Here is a 20,857-nt window from a genome sequence, read left to right as displayed (position 1 = left end):
TTCAGAAAACATAACTTTATTATTAGTTGCAATATACATTGTATTCCTTTAAGAATCCTAAACTTGTATATGGTTTTTCCCACTGAAAATACATGTGTATGTATATATGTTTTTATATATGTATATATATATAAATGTATTTTATTGAACTGGAACACAATGGAACAAGAGAGACAAGCTCAGAAATTACTTGGAAAAGTAAATGTGATGTGAATAGGTTTGTGCTGGCAGTGTGCTAAGGTGAGTGGTATAAAAAGAACAGGCTAAATAGAAAATGCGATGGGTTAGGCAGTGGGGAACGGTCTCTCAGTGCTACAGGTGGTGATATATACAGTAGTTACACGTTGCTATTGCTCAGTCATGAGTGCCACCTATTCTCAAAGGCAGACAAGTCTCTGGTGCTGTTCCGCACAGCAACGTTCATAAGGCTGGCTGTGCTCCCTGCAAATGGTACCTGCCATTTGAAAATAGCGTTTAATTACATTTCCCTTGGCAGCAGCTCTGCTCATTACTAATCTGGTCAGCAAAGGAAGAATTCCTCCAGGGCATGGTGAAACCTAACTGTGTCAATATAAAGTAGCTTACAGGCAGGGTAAGGGCTCAGCAATAGCAGTGACAGCTGAAATGCGCAGGCTGAGCTGCAGCTGGTGCACATCAGCATCTCGACTGACCCGGGCTGATTTGCTCCTGGCTCCTTCCCTCTGCACTCATTTCCCCACCTGCAAATGGGCTGCTCCCGCTCCGCTCAGCAGCCTGTCTGGAGGTGCGCGCTGCCGGGGACAGGCAGCCTTCCGGGCTTTTTTTGGGTAGGTTTCCCCGTGTTAATTTCCACAGAAGATAACTCTTCAGAAAACTGGTTGAGGGTGGCAATAACCCCTGCTGTGTCAGGGCTTGGGGCTTATTTGGCTTTTTTTTTTTTTTTTACTGTTGTTCTTTCAACTCCTTGTTTGTTAACTTGATTTTCAAACACAGCCTCCCCAGGCCACATGCCATTGCTGAGCTTAGCTAGACAGAGGGACAGGTCTTCCCCAGATCAAGGTAATTGGCTTCCTTTTATTTCTGCTGAGCTGCGGATGTTTCTTGGGTGAAAGGGCACATTTTAGCAAAGGCACTGACCATGGACTTTCCTCTGCCTGAAGCCAGGTTGGAGGGAGCAGACAGGCTCTGACCTTCCCGCTGGAGGGTCACTTCCCTGCCCCCCCTCCGCAAAGTGCTTGTCAGTTTGGGAAGCGATGTAAAGAATGTGGGCATTGATTTACTCCTCCTGACTTCCTCGGGAAAAGTGCTTTCAAAAATCCCATCCTTAAGTCATCATCTTGCTACTACCCCCGCAATGTCTGTCACCACTGGATCACGCCTACTGATTCCCCTTCCAGCTGAAGAAGCAGGTGAGGTTTATCACCGCTGTACTGTTTCTTGCTGTCTTTCCCTAGCAGCATCTGGCAAGGAGGGATCATGCTCAGGGAAAAGAAGTTGCAACAAGCCAGGCTGTCGGAAGATGCAGAGCAGGCGACCTGTGCATCGCCTCCTCCCCACAGCAAGTGTCACCAGAGGTTTAGCAGGGGTTGGTGAGAACAGCTGACTGCACTGGTATAATATTTGAATCAAAAGTTGGCGTTGCTGGGAGAACTACAGCTCATTCCTCTTTAGAAGCAAGAAAATACAAGTGTGAAAGTGCCTGGATCAGCCTGCATAAAAGAGCTTTCCTGGCTTGGGCCCCTTAGGGCAATTAAAAGGGCATAACCTGCATCCACGCAGCTTTCATCCGCCCACGCTGCTGGGACCGAATGGGACCGAGCCCTGATTCTGACCGTTATTGCACAGAGGTCCCTTTCCTGAATGTCGCCGGGACTGGTTTCAGAGGGAGGAGAGGTGGGTGACGCCCCGCGGCTGTCGCCGGTGGGATCCAGCCCTGGGGACGGCAGCTGAAGGCACAATGATGGTTCCCACTGCTGCCGGGGAGGGCAATAAGGGGGCCGGTTTGTCACTGGGGCAGGTACCCCGCTCTTTCATAGTGCAACATTTGCAGGTGTTTTCTTCTTGCAAAATTGGAGGGAGAGGTGCAAGTTAAAGCCCCTCCCTTTGGCTAGTGCCAAGAAGTGTATTCATAATTAGGGCCCTGGACAAACTGACCCGCACAGCCACGCTGTGATCACTAGGCAGCTTTTGCTGTATCGATACAATGCCTCTGCTCCTCAACTGGGTCTAAAGTCTTTCCTTTCACCCTGCTGCTACCAGAGACCCAGACAGCTCTAGGATTTGGCTTGTCTGCACCACTGGACCAGTCCACAAGCTCCTCCATGGCTGCTTGTGCACCAGTGCCCGTGGATGCCCTCAGTGCAGCAAGGTAGATGTTGGACGGATGATTGCACCCCATACTCTGCCTTCAGCTCCCCACATTGCCTAAAGGGGTGAGCTTAGCCCCTCTGCTCAGTGATCTGCCCCAGAGGTGGCTGTGCTGATTAGGAAGAGGTTGAGGCAAGCTTGGACGGGATCTCTGTTCATGCTGTGGGTCTCCTACTAAACCGGTGGACCATGAGGACACCCACTGCTAATCCCCACCCACCAGATGCTCTGCGCTTCTCTCTAGCATTATTTTCAGGACATTTTCCAACTGATGAAGGAAAACAACAGATTATGACTGTAAAGTTATGGTGAGAGGACTGGATCACGGTAGGACAACATTATTCTTTGCCAAGAGAAGGAACAATTAACTCCTTCTTTAGACTCTCCTCCCATTTCTTCCCCAGCTCCCAGCCACTTCTATATACATCATATATTATATTACTATACTCTCTTATAACTTCTGACTTTGCTTTTTCAGTTTCAGTAGCGCGATTAATTCCAAAAGAAAAAAAAAAGGGGGGGGAAAAAAAGGAAGGAAGGAAGGAAAAAAAGCAGCCCCTAGGAATATTTACAGAATAGTTCATTTTGCAGATGAGATGAGGTTTGGCATTGGGAAAAGCATGGTTTTTGAATGTGCTATGTGGGTTTGATTCCACATTCCTGCTCTCCCCTCTGGGATCCTGCTCTGATGATGAAAACTAAAGAGCTGTTCAACACGCTTTCCCCGAGTGCAAACTCACAGAAGACATGCAGGGCAGTGGGGGAGGCTGTCTTTATGCTCTCCCCTGGCCTGGCCTGCTTATAAAGGCAGTATCCAAAGAGGTCTGACCTTGAAAACCAGCCTTTCACCTTCAGGGAGCTGCCAGCTCCATCTTTAGCCTCTCCTCGTTATCCAGCACCTTCGTTACTGCTCTCCTCTCAAGGACCAGGGCTTTTAAGGTACTAGATGGTGGGGACAGGGAAGGGACTGTATGCACCTGGAATCAAAACCATGAAGTGGAAGATACTGACTTCTTTAACATACCAAAAATTATTGCAGTATAAATACACCCCTGTCACCCCAGTGAAAGCAGAGAAGGGGAAGTGGTGGGGGAAGTTTGGTGGGTGAGGGGCATTTCAGTAAAGTCACCCGACCTGGAAAGCTTTGACGGCTTCTCCCACAGCTATCAATTCTTCTCCAGATTAGGGCAGTGGCCATTTACATCAGCAAATAATGCCCCACCCTGTCCCTCTCCCCCCACCCTCCTTTCTGCTGTGCATGATAAAATATCCCAAGAGTCCCTCCACATTAGATCTTTTTCAGAGAGACTTCTATTAAGAAAAGCATCTGTTCCCAGAAAACCCCAGAAAGAGCTACAAAACCAACTGCTCTTAAGTATGGCTGGTTTCCCCAGCTGCTGAGACCTTCTGGCCAATCCATGTTAGTATTTCTGTGAAGACAGAGGTAGAGACCTCGGGCAGCTCTTTGTGAAGGGCATGATAGGCTTCCTCATATACCTGCAACCAGGAAGAGAGTGGAGATTAGCACAGAAAAAAAAAATCCGCATGAACAAAACAGCCTTTAGTCCCCTCTCGTCAATGCCACAGGTCCAACACGTCCTGCCCACACCTTGTCAGGTTTTTTTTCTAGATGTGGCAGGTTATGAAATCAAAGAGATGCCATTGGCGGTGCTGGCCCTCCATGAGCAGGAAGGCATTGGCGTTGCAGCTTGACATCTGCGTGTTACCCAAGCACCCTGCTGCCCTTCAGGAAGATAATGCATGTCCCAGCCCCATCCATTTCTTGCTTCTTAACCCACTAAGGAGGAAATACTTATCATGCCCTTGGAGTTTAAAGGACAATGGGGGATGTTCCCATCATGCCTTGTGCAATTTTCCTCCTTTTATGCCCAGACTATCCAGTTATTTTTCCAATGACAAAAGCTTTTCCTTGGTCTCCCTGTCTCTCTTTCAGGCTCATTCATGTGCTAACAATTGGTTAATCAGCTGTGGCTCTCTTGAAATGAGCAGATGTGAAGTGGCTTTTGGTGTGCGGCGCTTTGGAAAGGCCCCCCTGTACCTTTACGCGCTGGGGCATGAGGTAAGGTTGGTGCTCACACAGTTGGCATTGTTCAGAAGAGCTTTTGGGGTCGGCATTTTACTTGCTTATGAGCCTCGCTCTACTTCTCCACCAAGCTGCTTCGTGCCCAAGAGACCCTCTAGGTACACAGCCACCGCTGGGTCGGGTCTTGAGATCACCCAGCACCCCCTGCCTGCGGCTCAGCTGTAGCTGGTGAAAGGCCACCACAGCGTGCCCAGGGAGGGCTGCACTTGGGCTACCTCCTGGTGAAAGGGGCTGTAACCTGCTAGGTCTTACTAATGCATCAGCCCTGCTTTGCCTCCAGCTCTCCGGAGCTCAGCAGGCTCCCTACCCCTCACAGTCACTCATGCTCAGGCCAATACCCTAAAAATCATGAAAGTGAGATGACCTTGAGTGTTTTGTCCTGACTCTGCACTGTGTCCATCAGTAAATAGGACCCTTTGATATCGCAGAGCTTGTCAGAAGAGCCGTGTAGCACCAGGATGGGCAAAGTCAGCTTGGGCAGAGCTCGCTCAATTCTGGCAATGGCATTCATCAGCTGGATGACAAAGGAGACCTTCATGCCACCGTGGTAGACCAAGGGATCAGATGTGTAAGACTCCATCTGGCAGGGAGAAAGAGGTTATTTAAGGTTAGCAATATTTCATGCAGAAAAGACAAAGCAGATCAGCCTGGTGGTGAGTAGTCTCTTCCCTTGGCTTGCACGGTCATTTCCTACTCTTTCAGGACATCCTGCCATCAGAGTCAAGGTTGACTTCTTTACTGTGGCTACCCAGAACTGCTCACACAACCTGGCTTGCTCCCTGCTGCATGTTTCTCTCTTACATCACTAGAAAATATTCAAGCCAAAGCTCTTTCTGGAGGCAAACAACCAGTGCTGGACAAAGACTGTTCCCATGTGGGCACCTGCCTGCATTCTTCTCCTCTGCCGTGTCCTTCTGTCACTCAAATGTGACATCTCTTCTGCAAAGGGTTCTCCAGACTGTGTTACTTGAAAGCTGATGTTCTCTGGGTCCTTATCCTCTCTGCTGAGGGCTCAGATGTTCTTCTCTTTCACCTTCCCTCTGGGGATGAAGACTGTGACCTACACCTACAGACAACCGACACATCTGACTGCAAAGCACTCTTACGCTGAGGGGTCCTCTCCGGGTGCAAAGTGCACAGATGAGGCAGCAAATGATGGTATTAGGTGGTAGCAAAAAAAAAAAAAAGTCAACAACTTGCTCAGCCAGATTGTGAGGAGATAAAAATGCACAAGAGCTGGTGCAGAAAGTTGGTAGGAACGAGTAGTTACCGCAGCAGGCAAATCTACAGTAAATATTTGTATACTGTACACGGAGACGGCCCACACAGCCACTGCCATCTCAATATTTGCCAGAATGCTTTGATTATGGGTTGGACTCTGGCACAGCCTCCAGTTTCTCCCAACCTGGCAGATGTTTATAGAAATGATGGTTATTTATAGGTTAGCCAAAACCAGTCTCCTCTCCTCGCAGGCAGCGGGGTCTGTTCAAATTCTCCCTCGCTTTGCAGAAACTTGAGGCCCTCTTGCTGCTGTATGTGCCTGCCCCGAGGGGACCACGGGTGGGAGGTGACCCACTAGGCCACCCCAAGGGACACGTAGCTATGCACAGGAGTAGGCACAGACATGCACCGTAGCAAGACAGCGTAGCCTGCCTGGTCCCCAGCGAGAAGCCAGAAAGGCTTTGGGGTGGATTCTGCATTCATCTCCCTGTGAGACGAGATTATCAGGGTGGCAGAAGAACGCTACGTGGTGGGGCTTTCCCAGCTGGGGGCATTAATTTTCCAGCGGGCGTAAAGCCAGTTTCCCTCCTTGTCATCTCAAATGTGTTGGAGCACAAAGCACTGGAAATGGAGCTGGCAGCGAGGCATGCTGCTGCTCACAAGTCTTTCCCCATCACCTTCTTGCTTCCAGTCCCCACCACCTCCTGCTTGAACCCGTGGTTCCTATCCCTGAGTGCAGCAAGGGGAAGGACTGGGTGAGAATTTGGGATTATTAGTGGCTGGCACCCTTCAGTCCTAGCCCACAGTGCTGAGGATGGTCAAGGGAGTGACAGCCTGTAGAGCCACTCTAATTTGTGCTGGAGTTGGACCAAAGAAATTGAAGTTGTTGTAGCACTCATTTAGGGACTCTTGGATGCAGCAGATGTTTCTGGTATTTGATTAAGGCCATCACTGTGTTTTGGACTCTGTGCAAGATCATGGCTACTCTGAAGTGAGGGGTAGTTTTTGGCAGGGAGACAAAGATAGAGGTCTCTCATCACAGCTCATGATATTAGGATCTTACGCACAATATCTCCCTTTCAAAGAAGCAAGTGCCCATGCACGCTGAGGGTTTGGAAAAACACTGTTTGTAAGAGGCCACTGCAAAGATGAGATTGCGGTTAAGGTAAAAGGATCCACTCTTAAGACGTGCTGAGCGTTGTCTGCTCCTGCTAAAGGCGGTGGGAAGCAGAAGGCTGAATGGCACGTGGTTCTCTTGGCTCCGCATGGACCCTCCCAGGGCCCAACCAGCTGCTTGGTGCAGAAACCTCCACCTGCGTCCTCCATCCCTTACACCACTCAGCCTGTCTGTCTGCCATACCTTCCCTGCTCTGAAAAGTGCTTCAAAAAGGGAAAGAAGCTGCCTGCGTTTAGAAAGAAGCATCCTCTTGTGAATGCGGTCATGGAAAAAGTTCAGCTTTGACTTCCAAAACACCAACCTCCCGGTGTGGTGTTGCTGGCTCTCTCTTTGACAGCTGGGTGTACCCTGATGTTTTCAGCCAAACATGTTGACTTTTCATCAGCATTTTGAGCAAAACCACCGTGTTGCACTGGCTACTTAGCAACTGGCTTCAGCCTAATCTGGGAGTTACTTGTCTGGATGTATGTCACAGCGCTGCGCTAAAGCAGCACAGCTTTGAGATGCGTTTCTTTTTATTTTTGAGTTTTTTTTTTAATTGAAGGCAACAAATGAGGAACTTTGCGGGGGGGGGGAATCAGGAGGGGTGGGTGAATGGATTGACAGAAGTTCCCTTCCCATGGAGTAAAACAATGTTGATGAATTCATGTGAGCTGGCCCCCTCCCTAGCCCCGTAAATGCTAAGAGAATGACCTAATGGGTTTCTTTCTTTCTCTTGTTCTTTTCTGAAAGAACAAGGATTTTTTAGCTACTGAGCAGCCAACAAATATTTTTGTGTAGATGATGGGGGGGGCAGGAATAATAACCCGGTCCCAACCCAGATCGATCAGGACTGCAGGGGGAGGATCCCGTTCCCAGTCAATGAACAGGAATCCTTGTCAGAGTTAACGTTCAGCGCATGGGGTGAGTGCAAAGCAGCAGCTTGCTGGGGAAAGAGGGAAAGATAGGGAATGGGCTTTATATTCTGCAAGCTATAACTGCAAACCCTGCAAGCCCAGAGCTCCCGTTGGTGCACCGAGCTCTGAGACAGCGGGGACGAGCGAGTGAGGGTGACCCCAGCAGAGCCTGCGACTGCTTCCAGCCGTGGTCCAGCGAAGGCTCTGCAGAGTCCATCACAACCGCTCTTTTTCCTCTTTATGTGTTTCTAAGACAGAGGCAACCATCAGGGCTTCTGCTGCATTACATTTGCCTGCTTAGAGGTCTGCATTTTCCTTTTGCATTTTGCAGAGCAATAAATTCATTATAAGGTAATTGCAGCCTCATCCTGTGTGGACTCTGCAGGAATGAGACTAAAGTCAGAGGGACTATTGCACTGAAATCAATGGCAGCTAACAAAGATTAATGGGGTAAGGGGGTGCCCGCCCCTGTGATGTTATTCCTCCCTGGAATAACAGGACTGGGTTTTTAAGGTTGCTTCTTGCTCTCTTTTGTGTCTCTTGCATTTGATATAGCAAGCAGATCAAACAAACATCTCCATACCATCCTGTGTTTCAGTCCCCACACCCTGAGGACAGCCTGCTGGGAACACAAACTCATCAGGAAATCCTTGGATGATATCCCAAAAATATTTCTAGAGAATAGAAGGTTGGTCTGGCAGGAGAATGTGTTTAACATATAAATAATGGATGTTTCCAGCACATTGTGTGCTTTGAAGCTGCGCGTCTTGAGTCCAAAAGGAAGGTGGAGTGTGTGTTAGAGGCAGCCAGAGGACTGAGATGCTGTGTTGTCTTCAGTAAGTGCCTGGAGCCTCAAATCCTGGTGTTCGAAGATGGTCAGGAAAGCGCTTTACATTGCAATCCACAGCTGCTGTGTCAGCTGTGTGTTCACTCGCAGGTGTGCAGGCAGCACAGCAAGGAGGGGTTTGTTGTCTCATTTTGAAGACTACTCCATTATAAGCAGACTCTAATGAAGCAGACCTACATTTTTATCCACTGCAAAATGCTTTCCCTTGTTCCATGGAAAGGGAAAGGGCAGAGGAAAAACAATGCTCAAAGGAAGCAGTGGTTGCTGTGGTGATTCCTAACATCATCCCAACATGGAAATGCCCAGCCAATATTGTGCACCAAATTAAGAGAGGTCAGTGACACTCTTCTAAATGCATTATTATTCAGGATGTCCCAACACCATCACTTTTCTCCTGTAAAGATATTTAGTGCAGCACCAGCATCTTCCAGCAGAAGATCCAGCTGTCGGAGCTTTATTTAAAAGTGCTACCCTTAAGGACCAGCTGCAGCACAGAGTTCAAGTGCCACGTAACAAATCAGTGCAGAAGCAGGCAAAGACCCCCATGTCCCGGCCACACTCACTCTTCAGGTAGGGGTAACACTCTCAAATTCCACTCCTCCTCCAGAGCACTGATTGCTTTTATCCTCTAAATACAAATGCAGAAGTGAAAACTTTCCTCTGTGTGATTTTAGTGAATTGATTGTCTAATTTAAACCTTTCCTCTGAATTACATGCAACAAGTTATGGCAGCTGAATGTAATTAAGAACAGGTTTCTATAGCTTGACTGGAATCAGCCTTCTTCCCAAGTATATATTGTGTGCAGCCTCATATGGTACTTAAGAAAATATGTCATACGGTGCACCAGTGGATGCACATGAATTTGCTCCATGCTAGTCCTGACAGTTTCCTAGGATCTATTCTGTCTTCCTTTTCTCAGCTCCTTGAGTCTTTCTGCTTTCAACGCACTGAAATGTTATGCTCTGTTCACAGATAAGCGAACTGAAAGTCATTTGACCAAAAAGCTCTTTTGGCAGAGCCAAGAAACAACCCTGAAAGCCTTGAGGCTATTCCGGGAGACTCTTTGCTTTCCAGTTTACTGAATGTGTGAGTCAAAGAGGTGGGATATGCCAAGGCTGAATGCATTGCACTCACACAGCCGCTGACATCGTCTTTGCTCCTGATTCTTTCAGCTTCAATTCTAATGCCAGTCGAGCTGCTTCCCCAGAGGAAGGCGTTTTATTGACTTTTACTTAAGATATGAACCACTGTATGAACAGCAGGAAAAATTACAGCACCCGTCAGTGAGATGCGAGCAGACGTGGGAGCACAGGAACAACCGACCACTACACCAGTGAAACTCTCCTGCTTTTGGGACACCCTTGGGTGCCATTTTCTATCATTCAAGTTGATTTCTGAAACGCACCACGTTCCGGGTCCAGCCAAAGCACCTTCATTCACTTACAGTTTGTGTCTCCCTCCTTTCACTCCACCCACAACAGCGAGAAGGAAAAACCCTTGTTACGTGTTGTTGTAGCAGTTATTGCAACGACATCTGGTTTTGCCAGTGATGGCACGAATAGGCTGCAGTCATTATTACCAGGAGTGGGTATGAATGGGAGAAGAGTCCCAGGCTATGATGACACTACAAAAACTTCACCCTGGAACAGTTCCATGCACAGGCGTGGTGGTGGAGCTGGAACTGGGTTGTTACAATGGCTGCTTAAATTGCAGCTCGTTTAAGTATTGTTCTTGGGTGCAGCAAGAATACTTCGTTTGTTTGGAAAGGCTGTAGCAGAGCCAGCGTGTGATCCAGGAGATCTTGTAGCAAGGTCTTTGGGGCAAGCATGCTCTTTTCCTCTGTTTGAATGCATTTGGCACAACGTGATCCTGGTTTGTAAGCCGGAAAACAAATCTCCAGGACTGTAGGGTTTTGCATAGTTTCACTGCAAAGAGCAGGGTTAGAAAAGTGGACTTCAGCAACGTGTTTGCAACCTGTATGAGTTGGGTTTTGCCGCTGTAATGAGTGGTGGTGCGGCAGAGACAGACGTGGTTCCCATGTGCTTTCCACCACAACCGCAGCACAGGCCTCGGTTACGTCTTATACCCAGAGTGGCTGCGGGTGCAAGGCACACTGAAGGGAAGAACAGCTGATTTCCCACAGTTTTCTGCTATGTGCAGTCAGTTCCACTGACTTCAGAGATGTTTCACCTTTTTTTTTACACCAGCATAGATCTGGCCCTCATGATTTAGCAAAACGTTTGTGGGGTTTTTTTAAGAGAAACAGCAGGACTGGGACAAGATACTGACTATGCAGTGACTTTAAATAGCATTAAGGTTCTCACCTCCTTCTTGTTCCGGGAAATTGCATTTGGATCTATCGATCCCAGTGACAGGTTTGGGAGAACAAAGTTGAGCACTTTCGCTGCAAAAACCTGTGGGAGAGGAAAGCAAGCAGTTAAAGAGCTAGTTAGAGCAAGAGAGATAACATAGAGGGCCAAATCCTGAGCTGATGGGAATCAGCATGGAACTTAAATAGCTGAGAAATGTCAACTGACACTGGAGAAAGATCTGTCCGATATTTAAAATATTTCCCTTAAAGAGAAAGTGTTTAAACTGCTCCTGGGATCAGGGAGTGGGTGTGCTAGTCTGAAATGCCATCAGCTGTCCGTCCACATGCAACATCACAACTTTATTGTACTTTGTCTTTCTCTCATTGTCAAGTTAATCTCTAAAAAGGCCTCACTTAAGCACTTTAATAAGAAAAAGCCATTTCCAGCCCTTGGAAGGGCTGGGTTTTGTTGTTTTACTGCCCTTTCCTTGCTGCCACAGCTCTGATTTCAGGCTGCAGTGCATAAGTGATGTTCGGTGCAATTTGCAGTAGTTGCCTAGGCTGCACTCTGTTTGATAAGCATATTCTCCAGGGAACATGTAAATAAACAACAGCAAAATGTGCATGCATTGGCTAAGGAAATCCATTGCTCAGTTGTCTCCTGTCTCTCTTTCTGCTGATATGTAATCACTTCTGAAGCACTCCCTGACATTTCAGATCACAGATGATACATGACAGAGTAATTATGATATTAGAGGAATAACACAAGGTTGAAGTCAAAGTCATCCAGGAGTAAAAAGCAGAAAAGACTCACAGCAGATTTGGGAACATGTGTGTACCTTGGGATGGATATGACTAGGAACCAGTGTCACTGTCTACCAGTATATTGAGCCCCTCACTGGCTATGACATTGTCAGCAAAACTAATTTCTACAGGGGTCTCCGGAGTTAAGACTAGTAAAATAACATATCTACACCAATGCAAGTATGAGCTTATGATGCAAACAAGCAGGAATGGGGTTTTCTTTGTTTTGTGTTAACTCCAGGCAGTGATGATTTGAGGAATGCACCTTCATGAATCCTAGGCAAGGTTATGGACTCGTTGCTCCTCTCCAACCACTCACGATGACCCAGATATATGCCAAGTAACTTTAGACACCCAGCTAAGGTATTTAACTTAGAAGGAGTATAATTGTCCTAGGCTTTCTTTAGAGTATGGGGAGTGAAACACCCCCCCAGGATACCTCTAACATCCCAATAATGGTCTGGAAGTGCCTGTCTCCAAAGATTATCATGACAACCTCAGGCTGCCCTAAAATTGGAGCCTGAGTTAAGAGCTAGGGTGAGTTCTTATGCCTAATGATTTCTTATTCAAGAGGAAATACCTTGGCATGAGAGGTTAGCTGATGCTCTCTCAACATCTGTTTATCGAGTATTGGCCACAGGATCAATATGTTGGTATTAAGGCCACAGATATTTAGGTCCAAGATGACACATAAAAGAGTAAAAGATGGTATGTTTTTTGGAAGATGGGTGCTTTGCTTACTTTTAAATTTGGCTGAAGAAGGAAGTTAGTTGACGTACTCTCAAATTCCGGAAGAAGCCATGAGTTTGATGGGGATTCTGCTCTGTGTCTGCTTGCTACGTGTGTGAATATTTATATTCTCAAGGATCTGCAATAGGGATTTTGCAGAAGGAGCATAAATTTGAATCTTCCTCTCATATGAGCAACAATACACCAGCCTAACAATGTGCTGAAGGTGTGACAAGGAAAGGAGAGCTACATATATGCTCTTTCTCAGGCTCTTCCTTGTTGGAGACAGGGTAGACAGGCTTTTGTCAGATTTGGTATGGCCATGTTTCTGTTTGAATGATATATGCTTATTATCCCAACCCCACAGCCTACTGATGACCTTGCCTCCGTGACATGCTTTGGAAACGTTCTTGAAATTTTTGCGCCTATCTGGAGTTTTGCCAAACCGAGTCACAAGCTGACTGCTAAACTGCCACAGAGATAGGGCTGGCTTCTGACCACAAGTATAGCAGCATGTACCGTCCTGGGTTGATGATATCAGTGAAGTCATTTCTGGTGTTCAGCTGTACAAGAGAAGCACCAGGCCCTGTACATAGACGTGTCAGATGTACTTACACGCACATATATATACTCCCTGTGTGCACAAAAACTCTGATTTATGCACAGACAGAACAAACCTTGGTCTATAGGACTGATTGGGAAAGGACTCTGCCACCATCCTTCAAAGGGTCTTTGGATCTGCGGGAAATGCTCCATTCCCTCCAACATGTAATACACCCTCAAAATTTGGATGTAATTTTGATGATTCCTGGAGGTAAAGTCATGGCCAGAAAAATCAAGTTTTATGTTATAATAAAAAATTCAGGAGGTTCCCCTGGGCCTTCGCTGATTTTAAAAGCACTGTGATACAGTTTGTGACGTGCCAGACTTTAATTAAAAGCCGTGTTGTTGAAATGCTGGCTATACTTGATACATGAAGAGTTTATCTCCCTGTTGGTTCAAAGTGGCAGTGTCGGTTCTTGAGAGACTAGCTCCCAAATGCTCAACAACAGGTAATGCAATGATGGGGCTATTGCTGGTTGGGCTGAGGATGACACTCCAGAGCAGTGGTGATTAGTGCTGCTCAAGGCCACCGCAGGTGTGCAAAATACTAACAGGGTTCAAATCCAGCCCTTCCCTGTCTATGAAAAAGATCTCAGAATAAGATTGAAATAGATGAACATTGCCTCTTGACTGGAAGTGTAACTTAAAGCTGATTTCATGTTTTTTGCACATGCATATGCATGTAACTATATGGATGCTTTGCAGTGTACATACTTTTCTTCTGAATGGAGCAATCCCTGTTCCTTCCACACCTCGATGTGCTTATTTCTCTCTCCCATGATCTCTGCTTGCGAAACTGCTTGTGTGAATGCCCTTTAGTTCATTTCAGCTACAAATGAGCTGGATTTACAAAAATGTGATGTTTGAACTGGTTAAGCTAGCCAGGCTCATTTGACTAAGCTGAAAAGTCTCTGGAAGAGACACTGTGATGAGCTACAGAGATCAGGCTGAGAGCAACTGAACAGTGTTATTGGGAAGATACGATATCAGGGATATGATATGATAAATAGTAGATACAGTGTCTCCATATCTGGATACCAAACCAATTCATATATGTTTGTCTGAACCTGATGACTACCATCTCTGCTAAACTGGACAGACCAGAGCAAAGCCAAAGAAAGAGGTTTTAATATAGTACTTTCTTCCAGTTTGACTATATCTTTAGAAACAGTCCTCTGCACTGTTACTGGGTGCAGATTCAGGCTGAATGACTGGGAGACCCTCAGGTACTCGAACAACATGATGTCCAGGCGGGTTGGAAAGCAATAGATCAGCAGAGTGGAAATGGCGAAATGGAAAACACAAAAAGTAGAGAGAGAGATATTGTGTACTGAGTCCTTAAGGAATAGGCTGAGCGTTAGTACCGGATTAATCACTAGGGAATATTTCCTAAGGGTTTGTCCTGCCCACCTGATTTCAAAGCATTCAGTAGCAGAAATGTAGTGGGAGATACTCTTTTACCCTTACTCTGCTCTTTGCCAGCGTGTGTGACTCCCATCCCTTTGAAATTTTGAAGATTCAGAGCTGAATTTTGTCCAGATTAGTTGAGAAGAAAAGGGTGAGGACAGCAAGATCCCTCTCTCTCCGCTGGATTTGCAACGGGATACTTCTATCAGGACACAAGATTCATAGGGCCTTGATGAAATTGTGTTTCTGCAAAGACCAGAATTTGATTTTCCTGCACATAGTCTGCAAACACGCTGCATTTCTGCTGCTGCCAGGGCTGGTTCGGCAGCGAGGGAAGGTATTTCTAAGACAGACTGAAGGACCCAGTGTGTGATCTGGCCCACTGTTATTGTTGCCTTGAGCCCTCGTTTGTTTAGGCGAAGGTAAATTCTTGCTCAGCTGGAAACTTCCCCAGCAAAAGGATGAATGCAATGGTCCTTGGGAAATGGCCCAGGGCCGAGAAGTCGTACCAGTTCCAAGGGAAAACCAAAGCCTTTGTGCCTCAGAGGCACAAACACCAATGAAATGTTTTTTGGCTCTCAGAGGAAAAAAAAGCACACAAGTGTTTTCAGCTCAGCTTTATGGGAAAACGTGGCTTATGCAGGAATACTCTGCCTGTTTTCACTCCTTCCTCTTGCAAATACCTTTTCAGCTCCAGGACTGATTTCAACTAAATTTGACAGGGCAGAGATATTTCAGCAATAATTAATTTTTTATCAGTTTTGAGATTCAACAATAGATTTGAAAGAGAAAGAAACTCACTGTGCACTTGTATTACTGCATGTGAGAGACTCTCTAGGAAAGAGACCATATAAACACCTCCAAAATACTTCAGTTAGAGATTAGGATTTTCTACACTGAAATAAAGCAACAATCTGGTACAGATCTGCAAGAAACAAGACTACAGTAACACTAGTTCCCACAGAACTGGTGAGTCCTTATTTCAGAAAGGGTTCAGTATCTAGCAAAAGGTATAGCTCTAGAAGAAGGAGTATCTTTCCACATTTTCCTTGTCTCGACTAGAAACAGAAGGCTAACAGTGTCTCTCAGATTCAGACCCTATTTTTTTTCCTTAATATTTATTCTTTTTCCCTTTCCACACTAAGAAAAAACAGGGCACCAGTGCTCACGGGACCCTTATGCTGAGTCAGGTATAGCCTCACCTGTGAAGAATCAGCTACCAGCCTCCTAAAAGCACGCTTTGGTGCTCGACTCCTATTTAAGTAAGTTTTCCTGGACTGGACGAGTTCAGGATTCACTTCCCCTCTGAAAAGTAGGTGGGACTGGGCGCTTAGAAGGAAAATACTGACTGGCATGCAGGTGGTGCAGAGCTCAGCAGGGTTTTGCATTTTAAGGCTAGAGGTCTTAACGCATTTCCTTCAGTGGAAGAGTGAGGTGATTAAAAAGCACCCTTTGGTGCTTGTAATGATTTGTGAGGTCAGTAGATGGCTTTGGCTACAGCAGAAGGTGTGACAGGATTATACTGAAAGCTGAGGCAATCTGTTTCCTTTCTCTCAGAAGAAAAAAAAGCAGGAGAAATAGCTTACAAGTAGATTAAAACAAGAAGCTAGCCCTAGGAGAAGAGTCTAGGGAGAAAGGATAAAGGACTAAGTCCTGTGGGAATAAGATGGTCTGTCCTTCCTGCTGGCTTAGCTGGTTCTTCCCTTTGCTTCCAGCTTCTTTTAGGATTGTTGTTTATTCTTTTAAAAACCCGGAAAGGAGGGGAGAGCTGAGGGTCAGTTGCCTTGCAGAGCCTCCCTGGGGAAGGGCAAACTGGGCAGTGCAAATTTGGATCAGAAATAGCTCTGGAAGGGAGATGTGAATGGGAGCGGGGTAAAGCCTAAACACAAACCAAAGGAGATGGAGATGGTCTGGACAAGCACCAGCTATGGTACCAAGCCAAATGGGAAGTTGCTGGGGCAGTGACGCTTTAGCTGGAAGCCTCCTTTGGGACTCATGAAGGATTCCTGGGGCTCAAGAGCTCCAGTTTGGTTTAGAAATTGGTCATCCCCCAAATGCCAAAAATAACCCTGGCCTGACTTAGCCAGTAGCCTGTGTTGCAACTATACCAGACTCTCTGAGTCAGGAAGAAAACCGTAGGAGATGAAGGGAAAGGCCAGCATCGTGTGGGCTGCCACAGGGTGTGGTGAAGAAAGCACTCTGCTACCACCTCCCGAGGTAGCATTGTTATTTGACTCTCATTTAAGTAAGTTTTTCTGGACAAGTTCAGGATTCACTTCTCTGAAAAGTAAGTGGGACTGCGGGGGAGGCACTTAGAAGAGAAGTATTGACTGGCATCCAGGTGGCACAGATCTCAGCGGGGTTTTGCATTTTCAGGCTAGATGTCTTAATGCATTTCCTTCAGCGGAAGAGCGAGGTGACTAGGTGCAACGCAGGTTTGCTCTTACCTTGATGGGAGTGGCGACTTCTGGGCTGGCTACCACTAAAGGAGAGATTAACAGCATGCCTGAAAACTCACTGGGTCTCTCACTAGCTGTCAGAATGGAGATGGCTCCCCCCTGCAATGCAAAATAACAGCCCACAGCTTAATACAGGTGTCAGTATCTCATTTGTATAGTAATCCTGTTACTGGGAGGGGTTTAGTCCAAACAAGCAAATTATTTCTGCCCCAGTAAGAGCGAAGTGTGCTCAGCAAGGAAGGCTGGAGGAGTAGGGGCACTAGAATTGTCTGGTTTTTGTGGGGGACAAGGGACCCGGTTTCTGTTCTCATGCTATAAACCCTCACGTCATACTGAACTCAACTCTCTGCGCAATGTCTGTCAGCTCCCTAGGATGCCTTGTGTCCTCCTCAGTTAAAAGGACTAAGAAAATGTCTGAAGTGGTAGTTCAGGTGGGACTTGAAAATAAGTTGAGGCTCTATCAGCATGACAGACTGGTGCCGCATGGGGAAGACACCATGAAGCCGGGCTGGCTCCGTGCTTGTGGCACTGGTAACCTGGGCAACAGCAGTGCTACCGTCCAGCATGCGAAGAACTTCACTAATTACTGGAAGTTAAACAGCCTCCTCTTCCGAGTCCCCAGCCCCTCCAGCCCTGCAGTGCTGTGCCCAGGGCCTGACAGTGGACACCCAGCCCGTGGTTTAGAGCGGAATGCCAGCCAGGCTGAGCCCTCCTGCGTGAGGACGGGGGTGATGGCGTGAGGGGTGGGGGACCGAAGGGATCTGGCTGGCTTGCTCGGGAAAGTTTGCAGAGGATTAGTTGCCAAGGGAAATACTTGGTGAGCTTCCACGCTGCCGCCGGAGAACCAGGGGCTTGTTAAATGGAGTAGCAGCGAGAAGCATCTCAAAGACCTCACTGGGAAATTAGCTCCTTGTTACAGCGGCTTTGGAGCGCAGCAAGCACTTCAGAGCATGCCATGCCTTCTTATGCAAGAACACTTGTTTATCGGTGCATGGGCTGAATCCCAAAGTACTTATTCATTTTCCTCTCCTCTGGGAAGGCAGGGAGAGCAGATCAATGACATCAGTGGGAATATTGCTAGCTTGAATAAAGGGATTTGGCCCGTGCTGTCAGAATCAGACTTCAGATCTGTTCACCAAATCAGTGCCTTTGTTTTTGCAGCTCTAATCCCTGGTACATTTTCCTGTTAGGTTGTTTAACAGAATGAGGCTACAGGGTATTTTAGTGCTTCATCCCCTAGCCGCTCAAAAAGCTTTGGAGGGCTTCACCTCCTGGTTGCTGGTTAAAATGAAAGGAGAAGCCCAATGCGGCAGGGAGGTGGTGGGACTCACCCTGTTCCTGGTGTGAATGAAGGCTCCCGTTAAAAAACAAGCCCATTGTTTCAAATGGCACTAATTAGGGCCATGATCCGGGTAGAAAAGTTAAGGACTGACTATACTCAAGACGGATCTCATGGGGTAAAGCATGCTGGCAAATCAGTCAGTGAATGAAGCGGAAAGGAAGGTTGCTTGTAGTTTTGTTTTTCCTGCCGTGGGCTTAGTTATTTCCTGCAATCCACAAGAGTACCACCGTGCTATGGCACGTGTCCTGGGTGCTGCCGGGAGGAGTAGGGGATGGTGCTTACCATGGAGTGCCCCAGAATGAGAATAGGCAGCTCGGGGTGTTCTTTCTTCATGAGATCAATGTGCTGCAAGCTGTCCCTGATGAAGACGTGGAAATCTGAGACAACCATACGATCACCCTCGCTCTGCCCATGGCCAACTGTAGGGGAAAAGGAGAGCATGCATCTAAGTCATTTGCAGCAGTGCTTGCAATCGAGAAAGGCTTTGGCAGAAACATTCCTGTTGGACTGTTACTGTCCTAACTTGACCTTCTCCTGCAGTCATCTCTCAACAGAAAGAGTGCTGCAGAAATACAAAGCAAGTTGTACAGAGCTGTTTAAAAAGTGCCAGACTGTCCATGATCTGATTTTTAAAAAAATCTTCTATTCCCCTGTGTTTCTACCTGCTCTTCAAAACTAAGAGTAACTATCTAATCTCTTGCAGCCTTCAACATCAGGGTGAGGAGAGCAGAGGGGCTGTGTCTTGCTTTGCTGTAGAGATGGTGGGTCACTGCATCCTGGGAAATGGGGTTTTGCCCCAGGGATCATAGCCGCTGGGGTCCGATGGCTCACTGTACAGCAATAACTGCTGTGTAGAATCTTGGCAAGAAACAGAAAAATTCTGAAGACTACATAAGGTTGCTATAAACTTAATGGGCCATGGACAAGGCCTCTTCCATGTGCGTGAGCTTTGCAGAGTCCTGCCTTTTCTCACCGATACCCTGGAGCACTAGGTGGGCTGGAAACCTTCCCTGCTACGAGGTGAAGCGCTCTCCGCAGAGGAGACCAAGTGACAGTGGTTGCAACAGCCCGCAATGGGAAAGTATCAAGTAGCATGCTCCTCCTAAACAAGTGTTAATGCAAACTGTACTGCAACTGGACGCAGTTAGCTCATTCTCTATCTGAGAATTATCTTGTCTGATCAAAGGGAAGGGAAAGACTAAAATGGGAGATGGTGAGTTGCTATGGGAACAGCGGCATCCCTGGCAGAGGTGGAGCCAGCACCGCCACAAACACAGTCCAGGCAATTTGGAGCTTGCAAAGCCTGGGGAAGCAGTTTGCATGCCTATCTGACCACACATACATGTTATTATCTCCACACATACATGTTGCTATCTATCACAAATAGGATTCTTCCTTAAAAACAGTCTCCTTGTTTGTTTCTGTTCCGCGCAGGTCGTTAAGGAAAACTGTGAAGGGGAAAACACATCCCATCCATATGGGATAGGGTATAGGGAGTCTCAAACAACATCTCCCTCTTGCTGTGTGTCTGCCTAGGCCTTTCCCAGTGGGCACTTAGGCGTACTTAAAGGCACAAAGGGGCAATAACTTATCAAAGGATGTGAAGTGCCTGATAATTGTTTACAGGCTGGATGGTACCCCCTCTAGTAATCAGCAAAGAAAAGCATTGCCTACCTAGCCGAAAAGGTAAAGGGTTTTCAGTTAGATCTGCTAGCAATAGTCATACCAGAAGAAATCAGTACGTCTAAACTTAATTTTCTTGTAAGCCATCCAAAAAAATCAGCTTGCAAATTAGGCAGAACTTCTAATAAAAGCTGGACTAAACATACTCCATCTAAGAAAAACTGAACCCCAAACTTGTTCTTCTTTTGTTCTGCCACGTGCCCTCCAGAGCTAGGTCTCTTGGCAGTGAACACTGCAATCAGCCATGCTGTCTGCCAGATAAACCCATAGATGTCATGCTGGTCAATTATAAATATCATATTACCGGTTCTGCTTTCCATGCACACACTCCAATTCCTGCCAAAATATGATATAGCAAGCATCTTCTGTGGATCAGTGACCAGAAACAAATCGAAGAGCCAATTAAAATACAAGCTGCAATAATCTACAGAAGTGAAGCCATGTGTGTGGTTACTGGATCTGTAAACTTTAAACTGATTTTTATTACAGATGGAAAGCAAGCTTTTCCTGACTTTTATACATGTCCAGTCCACTCACTTTGTGGACCTCAAATGCATTATCTGCCTATTATTTAAACTTCAAATTTAGCAGGTTAATATGAGTTGAATAGTCCAGAGAGAGGAACATTTTCTCTTAGCAGAGCTCTGCACTTCTACTTGTTCTTTCTCCGGTGCTGCTTGCGCTTGCTTCTAGTATCTCTTTCTCTACAGTGTCCATGTAAGACAGCTGAGCAAGCTGAAATAGCAAACCCCTGTGGCCCAGGTCTATATATGGGCCATGACTCCCTGTTGTGGAGCTGTGAGGCTTTGCTCTATTTTTGGAGGAGACAGAGGCAGGTCTGGAAACCCTCCTTGGTCCTCAGTGTGGAGAAAATCCCCTGGTCCTACCACATACCAATGATACTGCTCATAACAGTCAGTTATGATT

At 46.7% G+C, this 20,857-nt stretch overlaps 1 protein-coding gene across 11 annotated transcripts in view; it reads right to left on the bottom strand.

The window, feature by feature from the left end:
- MGLL (monoglyceride lipase) overlaps positions 1-20,857 on the bottom strand; it is a 108,804-nt gene continuing 87,947 nt past the window's right edge. For 10 of the 11 annotated variants that reach the window (XM_041118672.1, XM_041118671.1, XM_030043734.2 and 7 more), the window contains 5 exons: positions 18,530-18,666; positions 16,894-17,004; positions 10,917-11,006; positions 4,815-5,030; positions 1-3,843 (listed from right to left, as the gene is read on the bottom strand). In XM_041118672.1, the coding sequence (XP_040974606.1) occupies positions 3,718-3,843; positions 4,815-5,030; positions 10,917-11,006; positions 16,894-17,004; positions 18,530-18,666 (680 nt within the window). In that variant the 3' untranslated portion in view covers positions 1-3,717. The remainder of the gene's footprint in view (positions 3,844-4,814; positions 5,031-10,916; positions 11,007-16,893; positions 17,005-18,529; positions 18,667-20,857) is intronic. The other variant, XM_041118674.1, reaches the window with a different exon arrangement.

This window comes from Aquila chrysaetos, chromosome 20, assembly GCF_900496995.4.
Source record: "Aquila chrysaetos chrysaetos chromosome 20, bAquChr1.4, whole genome shotgun sequence".
Taxonomy (NCBI): Eukaryota; Metazoa; Chordata; class Aves; order Accipitriformes; family Accipitridae; genus Aquila; species Aquila chrysaetos.
Note: the sequence above shows the minus strand (reverse complement) of the source record. Positions and strands in the feature narration are given on the sequence as shown.